Raw genomic sequence first — 23743 nt, 5'->3', positions numbered from 1 at the left:
CTGCCGGATGATGAGCCAGACTGGCTGCAGGAGAGGGAGCCCTCTAATAATTCTGTTTTCATCCAATCACACCACATCGTAGCAGGCACCTTGAGAGAGCCTCTGCCAGGAATCATCAATCACCTTCTTAACACGCATGCCCCGACAGACGCAGACACATGTGCAAGCAAATAAACGTGCTAACATGCACACACATGTACGCCCTTTTTTTTTTCCCCCTTTTTTTTTTTTGGGAGGGGAGGGGGGGGTAATTAAATTTACGGATCAAAGCGTACACGGCCGCAAAAACCACCCGGCAGCAGTTTAATACGAACAAAAATCAACAAGGCACATTAATACAGGGAAAAGGTTAGTGTAGTGGGAGAGGGAGAAAAAAAATTTACAATCTGGCTGTAAATTAGGTAAATACATCTAAGTGCTCTCGACAAGGTTAATGGAGAGAGAAGGCCTCGGTGTATGCTAGTCTAGACACGCCACACAGTATTAAGTGGGAATAGCTGTGGCAGTGTATCTAGATAAGTACTTTACAAGTGCCAATGGGACTCTAATAAAGCGAATGATCCCCCCCCCCTCCTCCACACCCCCCGTTTTCACAAAGAGGCCCAAGAGGGACGCTGAACACCGCATTTTAGATTCCAAGCACTGACAAACACCCATTTGTGGCCTGTCGATCCTCCAACCCCCCCGCCTCCCACACCCCACCCCTTAAAATCCCACGGAAGCTTTCCCTGTGCACAAGACTGTCGGATGTGGGCAAAACCCAACTGCCAATTTGCAGAGGATGTGCCATGTTTGCTAATGCGAAGCAGAGGCTAGAAAAAAAAATAAAAAATAAAAAATGGGACCACACAAAGTCAGGAATATGGACGGACCGAGCACCGGCAACATTTTAGTTTTATTTTCTCTGCGTCCGCTTTTGTGATGAGACGGTAAATTATGAGACCGTTAGAGCTTGTGTAGCAGAGTTTACGGTGTGCCATGCTTGGAGGGCCGGTTGATCCCAAATACCAAGGGTTGTGTTAATGGCTTGGCTGTAATCAGTGTCTGTTGTTGCATGATGCTGATCCTTCTTTGCAATATATCTATATGTATTTAGAACAAATTTTAAGAACAGCATTTAAAACATATTCTCAATCCTTAATAAGTACTCGTAATCAAACCGTTAAGAGAAGGCAAAACGACCAGTGATTGCAGCAGTTGCTGTCGCTGCAATTACAACAATTTATATATTCCCTAAAAATGAGATTTTGTGCAAGGGTGCCAATATTTCCCAATCCAGCATGTTCAACAACGGATACCGTTTAAAAGCTAAAAAAGCTAAAACAGATCAAACTTGCTGCACCACCTGCAGCCTTCATGTTACCCGCTGAAGTCTTGCTCTCTCTCACTAGCTCATGGTCTGAATGAAATGCAGACGTGCCTTAACATTAAATCTGCAGCTCTTACATCTGTGTGTCTCCTCTTGATTGATTTTATTGGCACTTAAAATAGCTCACTTTTGGGTCTGCCTCCCTGATTAACAGCTTCACACCAAAGTTGTTGTTTTTAACGGTAGTGCTTAGATGTGGCGTGTTGACAGGAAAATATCAGATTTTTCAGTTTCTAAGTGGCCATTCACCAATCAGGGCGGATCAAGCTGAAAACCTACCTATCTATATTCCTTCTTTTATTTCTTTACTAATAAAGCTGCAATTTTTTTAACACCAGTTTTATAAAAGCTTATTTATTATCTACCATCCCACCAATATTTTAGACTGAAATCTCGACTTTCAGGGCTGCTCAGCGTCACAGTTGTTAACGCTCATGCCGATAGGTCCAGGGTTCAGATTCTGCAGTTTGCAGGTTGTCTCCGTCCATGCCTGGGTCTCTCTCTGGGTACTCCTGCTTGGGTTATGTGTGTGAGTAGACGGTTGTTTGTCCTACACGCTTCTGCTTTGATCTGTTATAAAGAGATAAGCTGCCTGTTTGCTGCACCTTTCGCCCAGCTGGGTAGACGGACAGAAAGAAGTTTTCATCCGTTAATAGAGTTTGAATATTTCACCCTGGATTATTCACCATTAGGGTTTTCTGTGCTAGTCTAGCCTAGGGTTGACTTGGTCATGTTTTCCACACACGTCATAAAGTTTTCATACATCTCAAACTGTGTTTTAAATAATTTATTTTCAGTCTGACCCGTGATTAAAGAAACAGAATATTATTATTTTCAAATATTTCAGATTTTGTTCTCAAATACTCCAGATTCTGTAAAAAAAAAACATTGGTGTAGCCCTTTAATTTTGCACCGATCTAATCAGAAACCAACTGTTATGTCAACTAATTAATGGAAAACACATTTGGGGTGCAAATGGAGGAGTCTCCCCCCCCCCCCCCCCCCCCCACTGCTTCTGTCAGTCCCTGATAGAAGGGCTCCCTGGGTGAGCCAAACTCCCCCCTATATTGCAAAGTGCCACTGGCTGTTATGCTGATTTATGCCAATAATGAAGTGCATTAAGACATGGAATGCTGTGGGATTTCAGGGCTATCATTCTGACCTGAGATGAGAGAAAATGTTGATCTGCAGGAATTAAATATGATCCCAAACAGTGAAACATGAGCGTGGCTGGTTGTTCTGCTCCAGAAGCAGCAAGTGAAGACATTACCTCAGTAGTAGCGCACATCTGTCCCGCTCAATCTGTGTGTGTATGTGTGTGTTTGAGTGAAAGATTGTGTAGGAGGTGATGGGGGGGGGGGGGGGGGGTAAAGCCGAATGAACTTGCATAATCAATTTTCACACTTTGCCAGCACCTGTTGGCTTGTCCTCATGTTAAAAGAAATGAATGAATACATTACATGTAGAACAATTTCACACTGCGCTGCAGCTTCGTGCACAAAGACGAAGGGAAAAATAGGGAAAATGGAGCTGTATTGTCTCAATAGGTAACATAGCTCATTTCCCTCAACAAAGGATGAATGGATATATTGACAATGCTGAGGGCGTGCTGAGGCATTTCCTGAATAAAGCCTCTTAACATTTTGTCCTCCTCTGGCTAACAGAGTTGGGGAACAGTCACTCAGTATGTAGAGGGGTCTCACTTACCGCAATATAATAGACCTTGGCTTTCTCCACCAGCTCCCAGTTGCTGTCCAAGTCCAGGTGTTTTTCCTTTTTGTAGCAGTTTGCCGCTGCCAGGTTAGCAACAAGGGACCTGCCGAGACAGACCCCATAAATCTTCTGCCTCGCTTATCATCCATCTTAATTTTGTCTCAAAAACATGCTTGGAAAAAAAAAAAAAAAAAGGCTGCAGACTTTTCTTTGTTCTTTCGCTATATAAAAAGGATGATAATAGTTTCCCCGCGTCTGAACCAAGGTGAAATAAAGTCATGTAGACGTCTCTATTTTTTCCATCTTTTCAAAAGCAGGCTATTTTAAACCACCAGACATTAAAGTAAGAACAATAGGCCACCTCCAAATAATTCATACTCTCACATCATCAGGAGAAGTGGCTCACGGTTAACGAAGGTGGAGAAACAACAAAAACGCATTATTAAATCAGCACTTTGGCTGAGTAGCGGGAGATGGGAAGTGAAGCAGGTGGCCTTATCTTAACATAGCTCATTAGCCCGTCCTCATGTTCTCTTTCTTTATGAGCGGCCATCAAAATGAGAGCAGCCATCACAGCTACTTAGGGGAAAACTGTTAGGCGACCATATGACAGGAGAGTGCTGCTACAGGAAGGGGGTCCTCTCTCGCATGGCAAGAAAAAGCTGCTCGCTGCGGTGGTGTCACAGAGAGGAGTAGCGGCGTACTAAGTTGATCAGAGTGTGATGACGAAGGCTACGATGTGACAGCGGGGCTGGGACCGTGTTTGACCCGAGCTGCGGTAATGGACTGGAAGGTTGGGACCACACATGACAGGCAAAATCAGTGTCATCACCGAGGGAGTCCGACAGCGACGAAGAGACCGAAGAAAGAACAAATCCGATCGGACGGGATACTTGTATAAAAGGGGAGGCTAAAGCATCGTGGTTAGCAGTTACAGAGAGAGGGACTCCAGTCCTCAACTTCAGTTGGTTCACTGGCTGGGATTTATACAGCAATCCGCAATCGTCAAAGCCCATTGAAAAAGAGAATTTGTGTGCAGGGCTTGCAAAACTATTAAAGGTTGCACATGGTTTTCTAGAACAATCTAAGGTTTATTTCACATTCCAAAATGGTGTCCACATTGAAAGAGAGACTGTATTGGGTGCTGCAGATTCCACTTTTAGACACCGGACTCAAACAACTGTTGGTGTGTGGGACAGAAGCCGTGACTTTCAAAACTAAAATGTTAGATTCATGTGCCATATGTTTCGGATTATAAGGCGCACTGTGAATTAATGTGTCTATGTGTGTCTATGTCCACACATAGGGTGCACCGGATTATAACACGCATTAAATATTGTTCCCAAGTGTGTAATATCCTTCGGCCCCTCCGCGTACACAGCTCTATCCTGAGAGAGAGAGCTATTCGTCTCTGTCGGGAAGACAGAGTAGTTGGACTACACTGCCCTGTTTCTAATATAAGGCCAAAATTAACTTATAAACTTTTATTTATATTGAGTTAACTTACTTGGTTTATTGTTGCTAGCACGTACTCTGGGCGCAGGTTGCCTTAAATGAATGCACTTCTAGTTTAGACATTACTGTCAGGCAGTCTTGTAGACAGCTCAGGGGTCCGATCAGGTAGTGACACAGTGTACCGTAATGCTTCGAATATCCATTAAGCGCACCGGTTTCATTGCTAACCAAAGTCATACTTACACATTTGAACAGATTTTTGAGCGCATTGTACCACATAAAATCGGCCAGTAAGCACAGTGGTAGTTATATATAAGGTCCCCAGATTATAAGGCGCACCATCGCTTTCTGAGAAAATGTAAGGATTGTAAGTGTGGCTTATAGTCTGAATGGTACGGTACCTTGAGAACAACTTTTGTCCACAGAAGATTAACTGGGTTCACACTGAAATATAGCATTGCTGCTTTCGCTATAGTGTTCCGCTTGGTAGAATGCAAAAACCTTTATTGGATATTATTTTGGCATTATTTCAAATTCAATGGACACAGAAACAGAAAGTTAAAAGAGAAAGAAAGGAAGAGAGCAAGATGAGGCAAAACGTTAAAATGGAGAAAAGGTGACAAAAATAGAGGAAAAAGAGTGCAAGATTACGTCCTCGAGGTCTGCTTCTATACCTGCAGAAAGAGATATAAAAATAACAGCAAAACCAACCAAAACAGCATCACAGGTACACACAACCAATGTCTTTCATAACTTCACTGAAAAAATATGCGGAATTGATTAATACAAGACGTATTTAGTGACAGCCAAAGCTAATTATAGGGTTAATCTGTAAAGAAGTGTATCTGTAAACACGAGGATCCAAGCAGCTGTGGATAACTACAAAGATTTATCTCAAACCAAACTTGGGTCAGTTCAAAACAAAATAACCTTCACTTACCTCCAATATCATCAGCGTCATTACATTGGCACTCCTGTTACCTTTCTTTAGAAATTCATTATTCTTTATCATTTAGTATTGCTTTGCACTTTGGACCAAACCACAAAGCTTTAAAATGCAGATTTATAATACATTTAGCGTTTATTGTAGTAAAACCCCAGACTTGTATAATAAGAAGTGCCTCCATCTGATGCACTCAATAATAAAGGTGAAGAATGAATATTGATGTGATGACCACATCAATACAAAAATATCAAAAGTTTTTCAAAATAAAGGCACTGCACGGCACATGATTGGACAATGCCTTTTTATAGGTGGATAAATAGCTTTCAAAATAACTTTCAAGATAACTAACGAGATATGCAATCTTTTTTTTAGGTGTTAAGTGTTCTGAAACATCTAATTGAATCAGGCTTAAGAATAACGATTTAAAACCACACTCTACAGCTACCTGTGCATTAGGCAGAGTAGACGACATGCATGTGAGGATAGGGCTGGATGTTAACTCAGTAACAATATATAACGATCGATATACGTATACCGATGATAGAAAAAAAAGGGGTCAATAAAATGTTCAATAGAAGAACTGTTTTCTTTCTTCTTGGATTCAAGCCTATCATGTAGGTTAGTATTACAGTCAATACATCCTCCCAGCCGATCACAAATGCAGACCGAAGGAATGCTCTGTCAGAAAGAGTTCAGAGAGCACACGTTTTTTTTTTTTTAAACTTGCAGTTTTGGTAAAAAATTGGTTGAATAAAGGGTCAACTTTTAATTCAGTGTTTGTGTGTTCTGTATCTAAAAACAGGTCTCTAAGCGAGAGCATAAAATGGCCAGGGCTGCACTTAAAATATATGTTTTGAATTTGTTGCTAATTTTCGGTATCGATCAATATGATTTCTATTTTATCAGTGTGCTTTTTTTCTATATCATCTACCACAATGTGAGGAGCTTAATTTCAGTAAAGACTTTAACCATGAGGTGGACAAATGACTTGTGAACATCGCTGCCATTTAGCTGTCCTGCAAAAACTCCAGATGGGACAAGATTTCAGGGGATGTCAAGAAAACACTGAAGCACCCAGAACATCGCTTCAGTAAGGAGTGAGTTAAATGGAAGACAATCGCAGTGCTAATGCAGACCATATAATACTAATAAAATGTAGTGTGGTATTTTTGTGTGTGTAATTTGCTCTGCTTTAAAGCCTTTTACTTTTAAAAAGATAGAGATGCCATTAATTGCAATTAAATATTGGACTAAGAATAAGCATTGGCAAATATTTGAAAAGCACATTTAAAAAAATTAACATCCTGAACAGGACACTTCTAATCTAGTCATAATTTATAACATTATGTTATAACATTCTAATTTTTCAACCATATTCATCAGTAAATGTCTTCATGACAGACAAATTATCGGGATGAATTACTCATTCTGCTACCAAATGGGTACAAACAGCAAAATTGCTTAGCTAAAAAGGTGCCCCTTTGCGACTGTTTTACAATTATGTCCCTTGATAATTATACCTAATGCTAATTAAGCCAGTGCTAATCATTGTATTTCAGCACTTAAAAGTAAATGTGAAAAATTGTGCATTAATCAACATGATGAAGCTTCTTTGTAACTGCGGTGAAGATGATTTAGTTCTGCCGGCTCTTCCGTCAAAATTTTTTTGCCAACAATCAAACATTTGTAATTAGTACAGACTTGTATATTATGAGTAATTAGATTTATTACAGCTATTAAATCAAATTGAATTAATATGATAACAAATACCTTTATTGTCCCACAATGGGGACATTCGGACGTGACAGTGGGAAAAACACATAGCGTTGCACACTGGATTAGTATTTTAAAATGTATACAAAATATATTTTGGATATATATTTTTTATAGTATATTTTTTTAAATGCATCCAAAACTTTGTATGACGGCCACCATACAAACTGAGACATCCCCGGCTTGCTGATTAAACCCCTGATTGCTCACATAAGAATCGGATAAACTTGTTCCTTAATCTCTAAAATTGGACTTTTCTTCCTGCACCGAAGTCACATGCTGGAATTAAAAAATTTTCAGATCCGAGAAAGATGGGAAGGTAGTTTTTTTTTTTTTTCTTCATTTGAAGCCTTTCACTAATCAAAGCCTGAGAGGCTGTGACATGCTAGCTACCCAGTCCTTCAAAGCCATCACTTTTCCAATCTGGCCCAGTCGTCGACCTTTCCTCTGGCCTCCTGAGCTCTCTGTTAAACACCTGTAAGAAATACTACAGAGTTCGAGCACAGCACCTGACCTTTTCAGGTGTCAGACCCCACATCAAACAAGCCCACTAAGACCGCTCGCCGCTGCCGGCTCCGGGGCCGGTAGGGTCCGGCTGCTGGCTGACTGACAACCGCGGTATCCATCAGGATGAAGGGCTGCCGAAAGTGAAGGAGTGTTTAGAGATGAGGGTTATTGATCGCTGCCAGACCTATCGTGAACTGCAGACCTTAAAGTTAGCGATATTTGTGTGCGCGGGTGTGAAGGCTTGACCTCTGCTGTCTCAGATGTGCCGATGATGACGATGATGCAAGCGCGAGAGTCGCCAGAGACGCTAAAGCCCCTTTTTAAAACAGGCTGACAGGTGAGAACTGGGATAGCCTGGGAATCTCTAACACATTGCTACTGTCAGCCTATAGATGGATGACAACCCACTAGGGTGGCAGAGACTGAGTGGGGCCCAAGAAAAACAAGCTGGAGCTGTTCTTTTTTTTTTTTCTTTTTACCCCTCTGATGTGTGAGCTGAGCCATGATGAGAAAGTCAAGGCCTGAAGAAGAAGAGGCTCTGTCAAATCAGAGATCAAGCGCCGTTTCTTGGTCAAAGGCGCCAAACAGGAGACTAACCTATTGTCTCCGGTGATGCAGGCTGCACAGGTGCCAGTTGGCTCCTCGTTCTGCTCATAGTAGTGGGCATCCACGTGGGCTTCGTCGGCCTTCTTCTTCAGGATCTCGCCGAAGTTGTCTTTCCCGATGCAGCCGAAGAAGGTAGCCACCTTGTGCGGTTTCTGGAGCATCCACTGGAAAAGGAGAAAATAAAATAAAACGAAATAAGAAAAAGCAGCGAAAAGAAGAGCTCGGTTTACAAATACAAGTCTGTTTGGAGGGTCAAGTTCAGCTAAGGCAGATGGCACGCAAACTGTAGCTTCACAGCAAACATACTGCCTTTGATATATGAGAGCTGCGAGCTGTCGTAAACAACCCAAAAGCAATCTCGCTGCACACAGAGAGACTATTCTCATCCAAGCACTCCTCCTTCCACCCGGTGTGCTAAAAACAGTCTCATCTCCTTATTTACACAAACCCAATAATTTAAGGCTTCATCCTTCTTATGCAAACACAGACTGTGTATGAGTCTGTTCCCGCTGAACTGCTTTTTTTTTTTTTTTTTTTTTTTTTTCTTCTTCATCTTCTTCTTTTTCTGGTCCCGACCGTGTTGATGTACTCGGTGACTTTTACCTGACTGGGCTGCTCGGATTCTACAGAGCTCAGGTTTAACCTCCAAAGATTTATTGACGTGGAGTACGTGCTGCTGTTTGCTGATTTTATTGCAGCCTCCTGCTTTGTTGCTGACGGAGGGCCCCTTGTGAATGAGATGTTGCTGCTTTTGGAGATGACCTGTATATGTGTGAAATTAATCATTTCACGCCACCAAACCGGCATCTTGTGGTGGAAGAAAACTGTGTTTTCATCATTTATCCGGATGCCCTTTTTTTTTTGTTATTTTACACATTCTACCCAGCTGGTGTGAGGGGAAATAGTTGAAATTAAAATAAAATGAAGAAAAAGAAGAGTAAGACCAACCAGGAAAGGATTTATTCATTATATTTTAACTGGAAATATTACATATAATACAAATGTGAAAATCAAGAGAGAGATGTTATGTTTTACAACTTCACTTAAACTTTCATTCTTAAGATTTCTAAGCAAGTGGTGTTTTACATATATTTTTTAGTTTATGGATTTCTTTAAGCTGTTAAATGTAGTTATTCTCAGTTATTATTTAGGCGTAGCTTCTAATTTATTATTTTAATCTTAATACACATACACGTCTTTATTTTTATTCATAAAATTGACAAACTAGTGTTTTACATGTTAGTTGTTGCCATCTTTTCTTTGATTTTATTTTCTACAATTGTTCTTTAATTCAGTTCTTCTCTGTTGTAATAGTTACATTTTCTTCCTTTTATTATTTTGTTTTCTTAAAGGTGCAAAGCATGATGTGTGCCGCCTGTGCATTTTTCTTCCCTGTATTTCGTCATCACTTTATTTTTAAAGCTGAAAAGCAAATGGTCTTTTATATATTAATTTTATTGTTGTTTTATTTCATACTTAAAGTTTGCAAACAAGTGTTTTTTGACGTGCGTTTCATTTTGTATTATTTAGATTTCTCATTTAATTTCCTCCAAATGTTGTTGAATTTCTTACTTTTTGCTGGTGACGTGAAGCACTTGGACACAACTTTATTTTATAGAACTTCAAGCGTTGCCAGAAGCTTTACTTCACTGGATCTTTGACTCTTTCTGTGCACCTTGGGAGTCGGTGAAGTTGTGCCAGAAACTTTTGGATCTGGAACTTTAATAATTGCTGCAAGAATATTTCGAAGTAAAATAATAAATAAATAAATAGAGCCAATTTTCACAATAGAATATTATTAGAAAGTAATATTTTTAATAACAGCAATATAAGGAACAACGAAACAAATTCATACAACCTAAGAAAACACATACACTTAAAATGGTATATTTTCAGAAAACTGCATGCTCACGATGAACTTTAATCCAATTTTTAACCTTTTAAAGGCAACGGTAAAGTGGCATGTTTTGTCTCTGTTGCATAAGTAATTTTTTAAAAGCATAATCTAGATGCTTGGGAACTAATAAAACTAAGTGCTGTCGTTTTGAGGAGGAAATGTTTTACCATTTCAGCCTGACAGGATATCAGCGTATTAAAATGTCAAGGTTTCCTTTCGCAATTTTTTTTCAGTTCATGATGGGCGAGCCATTTGCAACAGATGAAAAGGTCTGAACAGCAGGCGAGCCACCCTCTTTCCGCTGTAACAATGTATATGTCTCTGTGTAAAATGCACAACTAATCACAAAACTAATGGAATCATAGGGTGCCTTGGAAAAGTAGTCATGCCCTTGAAGAAAGAAAATGACACATGAACAAAAGCCCACCTGACCCACCACAAAGAATAGATGTATTTTATTGGGATTTTAGTGAAGGATCAACACAAAGATCACATAAATGCGAAGTGGAAAGAACGGGATACATTTTTAAAAAGCCCCGACTCAAAACTTTCCATCAACTCTGACTAGCTTCCCTGTTCCTACAGAATAAAAGCAGACCAGCATGATGATGCTGGCACCATGTTTCGCAGTGAAGGCAGCTGGCTGCAATAGATTTTATTTAAGTGTATCAGAGTAAAAGAGGAAGAATACAACTGCACGGCACACTTTTTAGGTTTTAATTTTAGAGACTTTGAAGGGTAAATATTATGTTCCTTCTCCTTCATATTCTTGAGCATTTTGTTTTTGTTTTTCTATGCAATCTAAAATGTCTGCCATAGTTTGTGGTTGTTAAGATTCAAGGGTTGTGAGAACTTCTGCAAGACAATAAATGTTGCTTGCAGCTTGAAAGTAGCATACCTCACATTTCAGATGCCGCTAACAAATATTAATAAATTCACCCAGCAATCACAAATTCTGGATTTTCAATTCTGCACTGATGGCAGGGCAGGATTGTCCTTCGGCTTTTAATCCTCAAGGACATAGCATTTGCTACCTGTTGTGAAAAAAAAAAAAAAAAATGAAAAAAAAAAAAAAGATTTTCCAAATGAACCTGAGTGTACCTTGAAATATTCACAATCTTGCATCATTTTCGTTGGCAAAATTATCCACCTGGGGATATGTTATCATAGTCAACACTGGTTTCCAAGTATTTATTGTGCAGCTAGTTTAATCTTAAAGGAGCTATAAGTAAGATATTTACTGTAAAATCAATGTAAATCATTCTCATTTCTCATCCAGGATGGAAGTAACATTCCCTATAAACAATCAGTCCTCCCCACCAACAATGTCTTAGTCACGTTTTTCTCCTTTCAAACCTAGAGGTTCAAAGTGTAGCCCGTGTTTACTTTTCCCGGTTCCTCAGAATATATATGCAACATTCTCCACAAAAGAAATATATATATATATATATATATATATATATATATATATATATATATATATATATATATATATATATATATATAAATATTTACAGATCTAAAATAAAGTGATAATGGCAAAGTGCAAAGGAGAGCAAAAAGAATGGATAAATGTAAATAATTGTCAATAATTCTATAATTAACCCAATCATATGAAAGTTCCCAGAGTTCCCAAAACAAAGGGCAGTATTTGATATTTTATTTTGGCAGAAGAGCTGCAGCCTGCAAACATAGAAGCTAGTAAGAGAAATGGAACAGAATACAACATCCTATGTAAGCTAAAATTCAGGGGAACTACACATCAACAACGGACCGTTGAGTAAACCGCTAGTCCCCGAGAAAGGCATTGTGTATGTGTAGTTCCAATTTCAACCACTAAATGTCATTGTTACTTATAGCTCCTTTATTATAACGCACAGATCAGTGGATCACAAAATGCTCCGCTAAACTACCCACCTTACAGTGTTTTGCAAGAGTATTCATACCCCTTCGGCTTTTTCACATTTTGTCATGTTGCAACCCCAAACCTTCCTGTAATGTGTTGAGTTTATGTGACAGACAACACAAAGCAGCATAACATTATATTAAAACTTTTTGTTACAAATAGATACCTAAACAAAACCTACCCTTATAGTGCTAAATAAAGTCGAGTGCAAGCAACTGCTTTGAGTAGTGACCTAAATAAAAAGTGGAGTCCACCTGTGTGTAATTTAATGTCAGTAAAAATCCAGCTGTTCTGTAGAGACCTCACAGGTTTGTTAGACAACATTAGAGAACAAACAACATCCCGAAGACCAAGGAACACAACAGAATAGTCAAGGAGAAACTACTTGACAAGTTTAAAGAAGGGTTAAGTTATAAAACAACATAACCCCAATACCCAATTTGCAGTGGTAATTGTAACAAAAGGTTGTTACAATTATGCATGCCATACTTTTTAAGACTGTTATATGTGAAAACTATTTAAAAGCATGTATACTTTTATTTTTACTAATTATCATGCTTTATTTTTTTGTTGATCTATCACATAAAATCCCAACAAAACGTTAGATTTTGCTGGTTGTGACATGGCAAAAACCGGAAATAATTATGAGGCATGGGTATTTCTGAGAGAAACTGTACTTTTTCTGAGAGAAACTGTACTTTTCCTCTGCTAATGGCTCAAGACTCCCTTCTAAGTGTTTTACAACACACAATGGAGTCCAACTTTGCAGCCACTGCCAGGTAGATAATAAAATCCCCAAGTTGTTTGCAGCTTAACACCAAGAGTTGTTGCTCATTTAACACAGAAGAATTCAACCACACACAGTCATTCACAGATTCATCTGCCCCTCGCTATCTTTTCCTCCTAAACTCTCCCTGCATGCACTTTAGAAGCCCAGTCCTGTCACTGACCTGCTGCCAAGTAGCCTAATTAACCAGGAGATGTAACGAGAACTTTTTTGGATCGTGTTGCGGGCATCAAAATGAGAGTAGCCATATATTTGTGCATTTGTTTTTTTCAGGACTAAATTTCTTTTTTTTTATTCTTTTTCTGTTTTTTTATGGCACTAGGGGCTGACTTTTATTTATTTATTTTTTTACAAAGAATTGTCACAGGAAAGGGGGTTTGGGAGAGGATCAGGGATCGTGCTCACTACCCAAATGCGGTGAGTTTGTAGAAAGGTGAGGACATCCTTAGAGCAGTGAGAGGCTAACAGCTTGCCAGACAGGACTTATTTAAAATAAGTCAAACAACAAATGTTTATATCTGTAGAATACGGCTCTATATTAGGGAATAATAAACATTCATAGTTTCACAAGAATGTGTTCAATTTGTTGCCATTTTCTTAGCTGAACAGTGGCATAGTTTCTCCGCCTACAATGTCAACCAAAGTCACTTTGCGTCCCAAAACGGGTACACTGTCCTGATGTGAAAAAAAGACCCAAAAAAAAACTTGTTAAAAGTTTTTTGTGAAGGTGTAGAAGTTGGAGATCCAATAATACAGCATAGTATCCCTTGAAAAGAAGCATTTTCCATTTGAGTGTTTTTCAATTGATAACATTTGGTAAAACAGGGAATTTAAACCGTTAGCCTTATATAGTGTTCTGAAATGTATTCACTTTTTTAGACTCAGACTCTATTATGACATCTTACTAGTACAGGCAGGGGAACTATAAAGACAATAACACAATAGCACCACACCTAAAATAAATTCAAGCTATCCCTGAATATGCCATATTATAATTAGGACATTTTTCTTTGTTTCCTGTTTCTGATCATTTTAATCTCTTTTGCTTTAGAACTGAAATTAAAAATAAGCTTTTTTAATTAAATTACTTAATCTAGCATATCTAACGTATCCTGTTTATGTGTTTTTGCCACTGCCACGGCCAAATTTGCCCACTGTGGGACGACAAAGGTATTTCTATTGTATCCTATAACATCCTTTCAAATTATGTTGCAAATCTGTGCATGAAGACACACAAAAGACCCCCACCACCCCCACTGACCTTTTTACTATGCCTTGTTGCCACCCGCTTGACGTCTAAGAAACTTTATTTTAACCCCATACTGTTTGACCTAGGGCGCTGAATCAAAAAGTTGGTCTTATAAGTGTGCACTTGTCTGTAAGGAAAGTGGTTTTAATCAAAATTGGGTCTTTTACAGTCAATACAATGCACCTATATTTATTCTTGGAAGTCACACTAGGACACCAGAAACAGGTCAGGGATAAAGCCTTACAGAAGTTTGAAGCAGGGTAAGGTTATGAAAAAAAAATATCCCTAACTTCAAATCTGGCCTTTAATGAAAAGCGGTCAGAAGAAAGTCATTGTTAAAAGAAAGTTACAAGCCAGGAAGCAGGCACAACCAAAATGTGGGAGACAGCGCTCTAGTTAGAAATAAAAGAAATTTAACTTTTTGTCCTACATGCAAAGTGCAGCGTGTCGAGGAAAAACTAACGCTGCAGAATACCCACACAGCCCCCGGAAATGGTGGTGGCAGCATTATGCTGTGGGGATGCCTTCCTTCAACTGATGGGAAAAACTAGGTGAGGATAGCGTGGAGGTTCGCCCTCTAGCCAGAACTGGGGAAGAATGGGCTAGACTAAAGTACACTCAAGTGTTTGAATGGTCTAGTCAAAGTCCAGAAACGAATCCGACTGAGATTCAAGGGCACGACTTGAAAACTGATGTCTTAGTGATTCCTACAATTTCAGTTTTTATAATTACTTGCACCAAAACACGATTCTACCACCTGCTGATCCAGGTGGGTGAATACATATGCAAGGCCCCTTTTTTTAGACTTATATTTGTAAAACACTTCAAAGACCATTTATTGTTTTCCTACCACTTCCTAATCATGCACCGCCTCGTATTAGTCAAACAACCTATAAAGTTTAAAAAAAAAAAAAAAACACACACACAGAGGAATGCGGTTGTAATGTGACATAATGTGGAAAAGGCTTCAGGGGGTATAAATAACTTTGCAAGGTGCTGTACGTGTCAAAGCGGAGTGTATTTATAGACTAGATTTTACGCACTAACTTCGCTTAATTTGTAATAAACTGCGCCTTGAATAGCCTGGCTGTGATTTTGTTTTTCCCTCTGATGTTCATTTCGGTAACGTGGTCCCTGAGCAGGCCTGACCACGTGGCATTTTGAGTCATGATTCGGTCATTCAACCATGTCTCCAAATCCTCCACCTGGTTGTAGCGCACAAACATGCACACGTGTGTGTGCAAAGCCGAGCTTGTCTCCCCCCTAACCTCTTGCTGCAGGCACCTCACACTTATCAAGGTCACTGGCTCGGGTACACGTCAAGTCCAATCTGATTTTCCCTTCGCAGTGATGAGCTCCGAATCCAAGGTTAGGAGCTGCGGGCTGTAAATAATGACAGTGCGGCCCCTCAATTTGCAGGCCTCTCAGGTGGGAATAGAGAGGGCCACCGAGGGGCCTCGGTCCCCCTGTGATGACAGCATGGTGAATCACACCAACCACCGACCTCACAGCCGCTACCCACCTCTCCTCTCTACGTCTGAACTCTCCTACCTCCTCCACCTTCTCCCTCTCTCTCTCTCTCACTGACAAGCGGCTGTACTCTCCCTTCCAGCTCAGCTTGTCATTTTACAGGGTCATTAGGAGACACACACACACACACTAACATGTGAATACACAGTGCACCCACGCAGGGAAGTGACTGACACACACACACACACACACACACACACACACACACACACACACACACACACACACACACACGCACAGAAATCCTCTCCAGCATCAAAAACTCACTGCCTTCACATGAAAAAGAGACAAGCCACCCCTGCTTTTTGCCAGAAGCTGCTCTCCTACTCCAATAAACACAAAGCGGCAATAGATAAGAAGAAAATGTCTTCATTACGAGCGTGTAAGAAAAAAAAAAAAAAAAAAAAAAAAAAAGATTTTTTTTCTCGTACTTCCCCTCTGCGATGCACAGGACTGGGGAGTTGCATGAATCCATTTCCATTCCCCCGGCACCCTGAAGACAGTCCCCCCCCCACTACCCACTCCCAGATCATGTGAGATAATACCTCCATTATGACAAAAGCACTACCCCGCGGGGTCGTGGAGAGGTCAACCAACCCTGCGCCGGGTATTCATGCTTAGTCACATCCCAATTATATTGCGGTGGCAGAGGCAGAAATTGGCAAATGTACATCAAGGCGCTTCATTACTGAAGGGCCGCTCCAGTGAAATTAACCAGCAGATGAGACAGAGTGAGATTTGCCCCCCCCCGGGCGACGTGTTGGAGAGAACGAGAGGAGGACGGGAAGAAAGAGGGACGATGAGGGAACAAGTTGTTTTGCGAAGGTGCTCCCAGCTTCGATCCTGCACTAGGAGCTCATGTATATTTACTTAACAAGGGAGAACGCTGGTCCCCGGAGATTAATGAACTCCCACGGTACACCACAGGGATACATCTCCAGATACATTTAGATATAAAGAGGAAACTTAATACAAACAAGAGCAAAATAATCCCTGAAAAGCAGAGGGTGGGATGCAGCAGACACTTGCTGCAAGCAAAGTGAGGATAAGTATACATTAAAGGCATAGTTTAGGATATTTTTTTGGAAGTAATTTTCTGTTGAAACCAGGGGTGGAATGAGACATTAAAAACCACAATTTTTCTCATTTACATGAAATCCATCTTGCGAAGCGCTATCCAATTTCTGTCATTATATGACTTTCTCTGTTGAAATATGTGTAAGCTTCTAGTTTAAGCCCTGGATGTGAGGATAAGTGTGTTAAGCATGACACCCTGTCTCTTACTTTTTAGTGCAAAAGGAAGTCATTGTTGGGTTGTTGCCCTTTTATGCTGCTGGAGTCGGATAAAACAGAATCATCACAAAAACATTCAGCTCAATTCAATTCAGTTTATATACATATATATATATACACATATACAGATATATATATATTTATTTGCATGTAGCAACAGTGGAAAGAAAAACTTTCCTTTATCAGGAAGAAACCCTCCAGCAGAACCAGGGTCAGGGGGAACTGCTATCATATTAGCAAACTAAGTTGTTTGTATCACAGTATTTTCAGTAAAAAAAGAAGCTCTGACAGAAATAATGCAGATTGTAAACAAAACTACCGTAACTGGATAAATGTTAGCCGCTAACACCAGTAAGGTGTACCGTCTCGTCTTGAGGTTTATTTAACCTGAAGCTTTGGTGATTATTTACACTTATAATCACCGTTTACATGTGAAGGGTAGAGGTAAAAAGAAAAAAGTATTTTAGCACTCCATTTGAAATCTATTTTGTTGGCGGTCCATTGGATTCTACGTTCGTTTTCCACGTAAGTGATAATCAGGCTCTGTAAATAACCACCTAACGCGAATATGACAACAGTTTAAAGTTTCATAAAATAGCTTTTGTATAAACTGCAATAATGTTTTTGAGACAGGATTTGTTATTAGACAGCTAAAGTCAAATAGGTCTTGGGGTCTCTTGGACTAGTTATTAACTTCAGCTTTTGAAACAAATTTGCTCTGAAGTAAACTATTTATGATTCAAAGCAAAAATACTATCATCCAGATGAATCCTATATATGTTTAAAATGAGAAATGAGGAATACTGCTACTGCGTGTATAAGGTTTATACTCCCAAGGCACACACATACCACAATCTTTAGTAATTGAAAATTGGAAAATGTACTAAACTTTTTCTGACTTTAAAGTGACAATAATTCTGTTTCTGAGCGTAACTGCAGTGGAAAAAAAAAAAACACCAATCATCGTTTCTAGAATATTCAGCTTGTAAACCCCAACAGACAAGATAAGATTTCCTTTAATGTCCCTCAATGGGGAAATTCGGGTATGACAGTGACAAACAAACACGATTATTAGTGATGAGAAACGAAAAAAGAATACAGGGGGGAAAAAAAAGTAAACTGCCTAATCTAAAGTTAGCTCTAAAGAAAACACCAAGAGTAGAATATAAGGATAAATAAATAAACTGACCAAAGGGAAAAAAAAGTTATTTGATGGTGGAAAAATAACTCAAGCCTATAGACCTAACACTCGATAATATGGATAATAGTATGCAATATTTCCATAACGTACAAAGCTTATCCAATATACACTATGTATCATAGTCCAACAACATCCCTGCTAAGGCGTGTGCTAGTTACCTTAGCATTTGGGTACAGTGTAAACAGTCAGAGCCCGTGCAACGATATGCCTGATGTAGACAGTTATTTTAGCCTCTGCTCCTCTCGCTTTAAACGCCAGTAAAAAGAAAGCCTGTTTTGGCCAAAAACCTTTAAAGGTTGTTATAGTTACACCTTTTGGTGGAGTTAAGACCCTCCCATCATAACTATTATAAGCTTTCAACAGAACCTCACTTCAAAACTCCTGATCCTCCATGTTGAGTGAAGAATAAGTTTACCATTACTCCCTGTTAGGCTTCAATTTGCCTAAACGCCGCTAGCTCTCAAAGTGTCCACACAAAGCCGGCCCGCAGGCCAACAGATAGCTATTAATTATGACATCTCATGGTTGCAAGGGGACCCACTTGGGGACCTGACCCAGACCTGCACTTCAACATCCAGCAGCTGCCACTCTTCACTTGCGGAAGCAGCCGCTTCGCGTGGCAGCTTCCAGGAGGGCAATTACATAGCCCAGATGAGATGAGGCAGCTGAATGTTTGGGACTTGAGTGCTCAGACTGCCATTAGCACTATAAGCCATTCCATTCCCTCCTCTCCTTCCCTACTCCTCTCCCTGCTCACTAGCTTCTGTATATTGATGATGTGGTAATGGGACCTCTAGTTAGATATTCCCCCTGTAAAAACAATGTCTTGTTTCTAGTCTCTCCCTGAGGGGTCAATGAATTCTCCCAGAGTCGCTGGGAATCATTTCTTCTCTATTAATGATGCAATTGCAATGCAATTCAGATCTACTGAAGACACAGCCACAGTGGGCTTCTTGCAGGGGAGTTGACAGATGACGCTTGGTGTTATCCTGAGGCTCGAAAAAAACAAAAAAAAACAAAAACAAAGCAGCACCTTCTGCACATCACAGAGAAATTGGTTGGCCGTCACTCTTTATTAACTGTTCACATGGCTCAGCTCGTCCTATAAAGAAGATATACAAGTACAGTACATCTGAAATAAAATGTATAAAACAATTTTTTTGTCATTAATTTCAGACACTAAAACTCTTTCATAGATTTTTTTCTTAGCCTAGGTGGTTCTGACAATCTCTAGCTCAGGAGTGGCTTGACACGAAGAATGTAGCAATGACCTTTTGTAGCTTACCCTCCTTGTCGGGGGTGTCAGTGACTGACCTCTGGACATCTGTCAAGTCAGCAGTCTTCCCCTTGATTGTGTAGCCTACTGACCCAGACTGACAGAAGATTTAGGGCAGGGGTGTCCAAACTTTTCGGCTTGTGGGCCAAAATTGTCAGTTCGAAAAGGACTCAAGGGCCAAAATAATATATATAATAAAAAAAAGAGTAAAAGTCACTGGATAGATGTAGTCCAATTTAGTACAACATTAAGGAGAATGTTTAGTTAGTAAAAGACAAATGTTTTGTGTTGCTTTATACTTTATACTGGCTTTATGCTGATTTTGTGTGATTTTCACACAAAATCAGCAGAGGGGCCACAAATGGCCCCCGGGCCACACTTTGAACATACCTAATTTAGAGGATCAGAAAACCTTTGTAAGTGTAAAGAACCTGATTAGGGTGGCACACAATTGGATTCCAATATTTACCTTTACAATATTCTGATTTTTCGACTCTGAATTTTGGGTTTTCATTATCTGTAAGCCTTAATCATGAAGACTGAGAAGTAATGGAGTTAGTTGTAAAGACGAGGCCACATTTACCCCTCTACATTAAATGCTACATCAGAGAACCAAAAAATATGTCTGATCAGTAAGTGTAATATCTGTTTTGGTTTTGTTACGGCAGTCTGAGCTCAGAGTGTCGTAACCTAAAGCGCCGCTCCAGGTCGCATGACTTATTCAGCGATGGATCCAACCCTCTCAAGTTACATAGGTTAGCACAGAGCATCGATACATACAGAGTGCTGTATATTAACGTGAAAAAACATTTAATATATCTCAGCTTAAGGTAATACCTGGTTCAAGACTTGCATGGTGCTGCTTTAAATGAATCACAAAATATATTGAACTGTTTCACGAAATCCAATTTTTTTTAGATGTACCTGGAAGTATCGACACATGAGGAAAAGGAAGTGCAAAAAGGTGTAGAAATCCAACGAAACCATCTTAAATCTGTCAGTATTTAGAAATTATTCTCACTGCTATTTGCAAACCAATATCAGTTGGTTTGATAATAACTTATGGCCAATGCGACAAAGTACTTAAGGCAATGGTTACAGCTGCATTTCTAAACTTCTGATAGTTCCAATGAGCACCACTGAAAACACCTGGAAATAGCAGGAACAGTTCTTCCCAACCATTTGCACTGCACTCGACTACAATGGCCTCTAAGCAAACTCATTGCACTGACCCACAGCGACATACCTTTTAGCCTTAAGTAGTTGCTTCAACTAATGCTACACATAGGGGTGGGACTTTATCGTATCGTTTTATTGTTATCGCAAAAAAAATTCTTATCATGATAAGAGTTTGAGTTTATCTTGGTAACAGTAAATTCCAACTAGTGGTGTCTGGAAAACCCCAAAACAACCAGCTCTGTCATGATTGTTGTTTTTGCTATTTTTGTCGCTGTTGTTTTTTTTTTTTTGAGAGCCTAAATAAATATCAATAAATTCAAAATAATAATTAAATGCAGTTACTTTGTGGGATTTAGTGGTAAAAATCAAACTTCTTTATGTAACTAGTGTCCTGATGAGACGTATGTTATATGTTACGCTATTAAATGTTTCTTAAGGACAGTATTTATGTTTATAAGCCTAAGAGACATGCAGTCACAGCCAGACAGATAACTAAAAAGCTGCAAGAAGCTGTAATTAGACGTTTATCCTCGTTTTTTATCATTATCACAATAGTACCACAATATATTGGGATAAAATTTTAGGTCCATATTGCCAATACCTACACATACTGTATACTGGATAGAACCTTGGTTGTCTAGCTGTTTACCCCATAATCTAAATACAGATTGTAGCCATGGTGTAAACTGCGTCGTGTCCTTGTCCATCAGCTTCGGAGCGTTTCCTTCATTTAAATCCAAAAATCCATTTATTTTTCAATCCTGGGCAAAACTTGCGTCAAACAGAGAAACTATTTGTGACGAGCGTGAAGATATTTGTCCACCCTACCTGTGTTTATTTTCATGTAGTTCATCCAAATTTTCCGTAAAATCTTTGTAACAAACGTTATTATGGAAGATGTGTATGCTTTCTGATTTGGAAAGGATAAAACAGTCAATTGTGAATTACTTATTTGTTACTTTTGAGATTTTTAGGTCACTGGGTCTATTATGTGAGGCCACATGCACTTTAAGTTTCTATTCTTCCAGGTTTCACCTTGCTGATTTCCCCGAGATAATGGGCATTTCTAATAATGGTCACATTAATTATGGGCTAATCAAGCTCAGCTAAAAATTCAACAGGGCTATTAATAGGGACCTACAAAGAGAAAGGGCAAGGGTGCTGTATGTTCAGCTGGGCTCCTCTTTTAGTTGTTAGTAGCTGAAATGAGTGTTTCTCTTGACATTGCAGTTAAAACAACCAGCAAACGTCTGCCCATCAGGGCCTGTCATCGTAGGCACTTTTATATAAAACACCGCCGCAGCGCTGACATTGATGAGATCTGGCAGCTTCCATTAAATCACTCTTTCCTGTAAAGTGGCTTCCATCAAAGCAACCGGCTGAGATTTTTCACTCAATCAGGTAACACACCAGCCACCCCGCCCCCATCCCCACCTCAACTCCTCCGTGTCCTCTCAGGGGTTGGAGTCTTCTGGTCAATAACTCCAATCAGTTCAATTTCATGCACAGTTAGTCATGTTAGGGTTCTAGGGCAGCACTCGCATCATGGTTGCAGATGTTGTTGCAGTTGTTGTTTGTACTTAGTTTTTTTTTTTTTTTTTCCCGTACCCCAAGAGAGTTGATAAGTGGGGAGAGATCCTGCACTGTGGAAAAGTGGAGAATAGCCAAGGCTAGCATGGGTCGTTTTAACTCTGCCTCGACGCGGCAGGCTCGTTGCCAAGCCATTAAAAGTCGCCGTGCTCTGCTCCGGTGACACAGCTAAAAGAATAGAGAGTGGGTGAGAGGGAGAGCTGTAAATGATCAACAAGATAATGAGCTGATTATCAGTCAAAAGCATGGATAAGCTCTCTCTCTCTCTCCTGTGATTTCCTTTCAGATCAGTCAACCAGGCTCTTAGGTCTGCAATCAACACTCAAAGAGAGGGCGCGATGGAAAACCAGCCCAATTTTAGCTTCAAACATCCAAAACCTGGTGGTCCTCTGTTCAGAGGCTTTGCTCCGTCCCTTGACTACACACCAGAATGGTGTGTACCGCTGCTTAGTTCTTTGGTAATGGGTGTTTCACAGTTGTCATACGGCTTCAAGCTCTGGCTGTGAGACAACTAAAAGCTGAGTGATAGTCAACTGATGCAATCTGTGCAAGTATTTCCACTCTCGCACATTTCCTATTATTTTGGCACTGCTACTACAGCATCACAAGTGTAAGAGGAAAGACTGAACACAAAAAAAAATCCAATTAATTAGGAGGCTCATTTTTGAAACTGTTATTCAATATGAATTGCGGGCGTAACAAGCTCTTGTACGAAAATGACACTTTTAAATCATCTGTGTGGCAACATTTGGAGTACATGGTAGAAAAAAGTAACAGAGTTACAAAATATGAATGACTTGGAAGCATGTGTAAGAATACTGCTAACTATTAGTAGTAAAACAATGCTATGGATAACATTTGCTTTGGGCTCTCCATTCAGTGAAAAAGGACTAATTCTGAGTTTATTAATGAGTCTGTTATGAATAGAGCTGGAGAACCCGATATCAGCCAGACACAGAGCTTAGTTTTAAAAAGTTTACTGCAATAATGAATAGTGGATGAAGAAGCAGGCAGACAGTAATGGGCAGGAGACTAGAGGATGCAGGTGGGGGGTGACTTAAACAGGTGTAGCAGGCAGCAGGCAGCAACAGTATCCGCCTTTCCATTGACCAACACATTGTAATTACAAAAATAAATGTGTTTAATGGAAACACTGCAATTTCGAAAAAAACACTCCTACTTTTCGATAAAAGGTTTTTGCGTTAGGATGAGGTGGTTTTTCCAGCCATATCGAAATTGGTATATTTCCCAAAACCGCAATGGAAACAGTTTTTTTTCGCATCACACGAGTCACATGATCAACAACCGGCCATTACTGGTGAAATAGACGCAGAAGACAACAGGACGTAGTAGCAGGATGATGGCGCGGCATGTTTGGATTCATGAGGAGACTGCCTAAATCTTACGTTCAAAATGGAAAACTCTGAAACAGAAATACCTGGCGGAGAAGAGAAAGCTTGGCAAAA

At 39.8% G+C, this 23743-nt stretch overlaps 1 protein-coding gene across 2 annotated transcripts in view; it reads right to left on the bottom strand.

Moving 5' to 3' along the window:
- Positions 1-8877, bottom strand: part of LOC118556135 (adenosine kinase-like) — a 34643-nt gene extending 25766 nt beyond the window's left edge. Inside the window, exons 1-2 of one of the 2 annotated variants that reach the window (XM_036133140.1) lie at positions 8361-8877; positions 3077-3185 (exon numbers count right to left, since the gene is read on the bottom strand). In XM_036133140.1, the coding sequence (XP_035989033.1) occupies positions 3077-3185; positions 8361-8755 (504 nt within the window). In that variant the 5' untranslated portion in view covers positions 8756-8877. The remainder of the gene's footprint in view (positions 1-3076; positions 3186-8360) is intronic. The other variant, XM_036133141.1, reaches the window with a different exon arrangement.
- Between the last annotated feature and the right edge of the window lie 14866 nt (positions 8878-23743).

Source organism: Fundulus heteroclitus, unplaced genomic scaffold, assembly GCF_011125445.2.
Source record: "Fundulus heteroclitus isolate FHET01 unplaced genomic scaffold, MU-UCD_Fhet_4.1 scaffold_580, whole genome shotgun sequence".
NCBI lineage: Eukaryota > Metazoa > Chordata > Actinopteri > Cyprinodontiformes > Fundulidae > Fundulus > Fundulus heteroclitus.
Note: the sequence above shows the minus strand (reverse complement) of the source record. Positions and strands in the feature narration are given on the sequence as shown.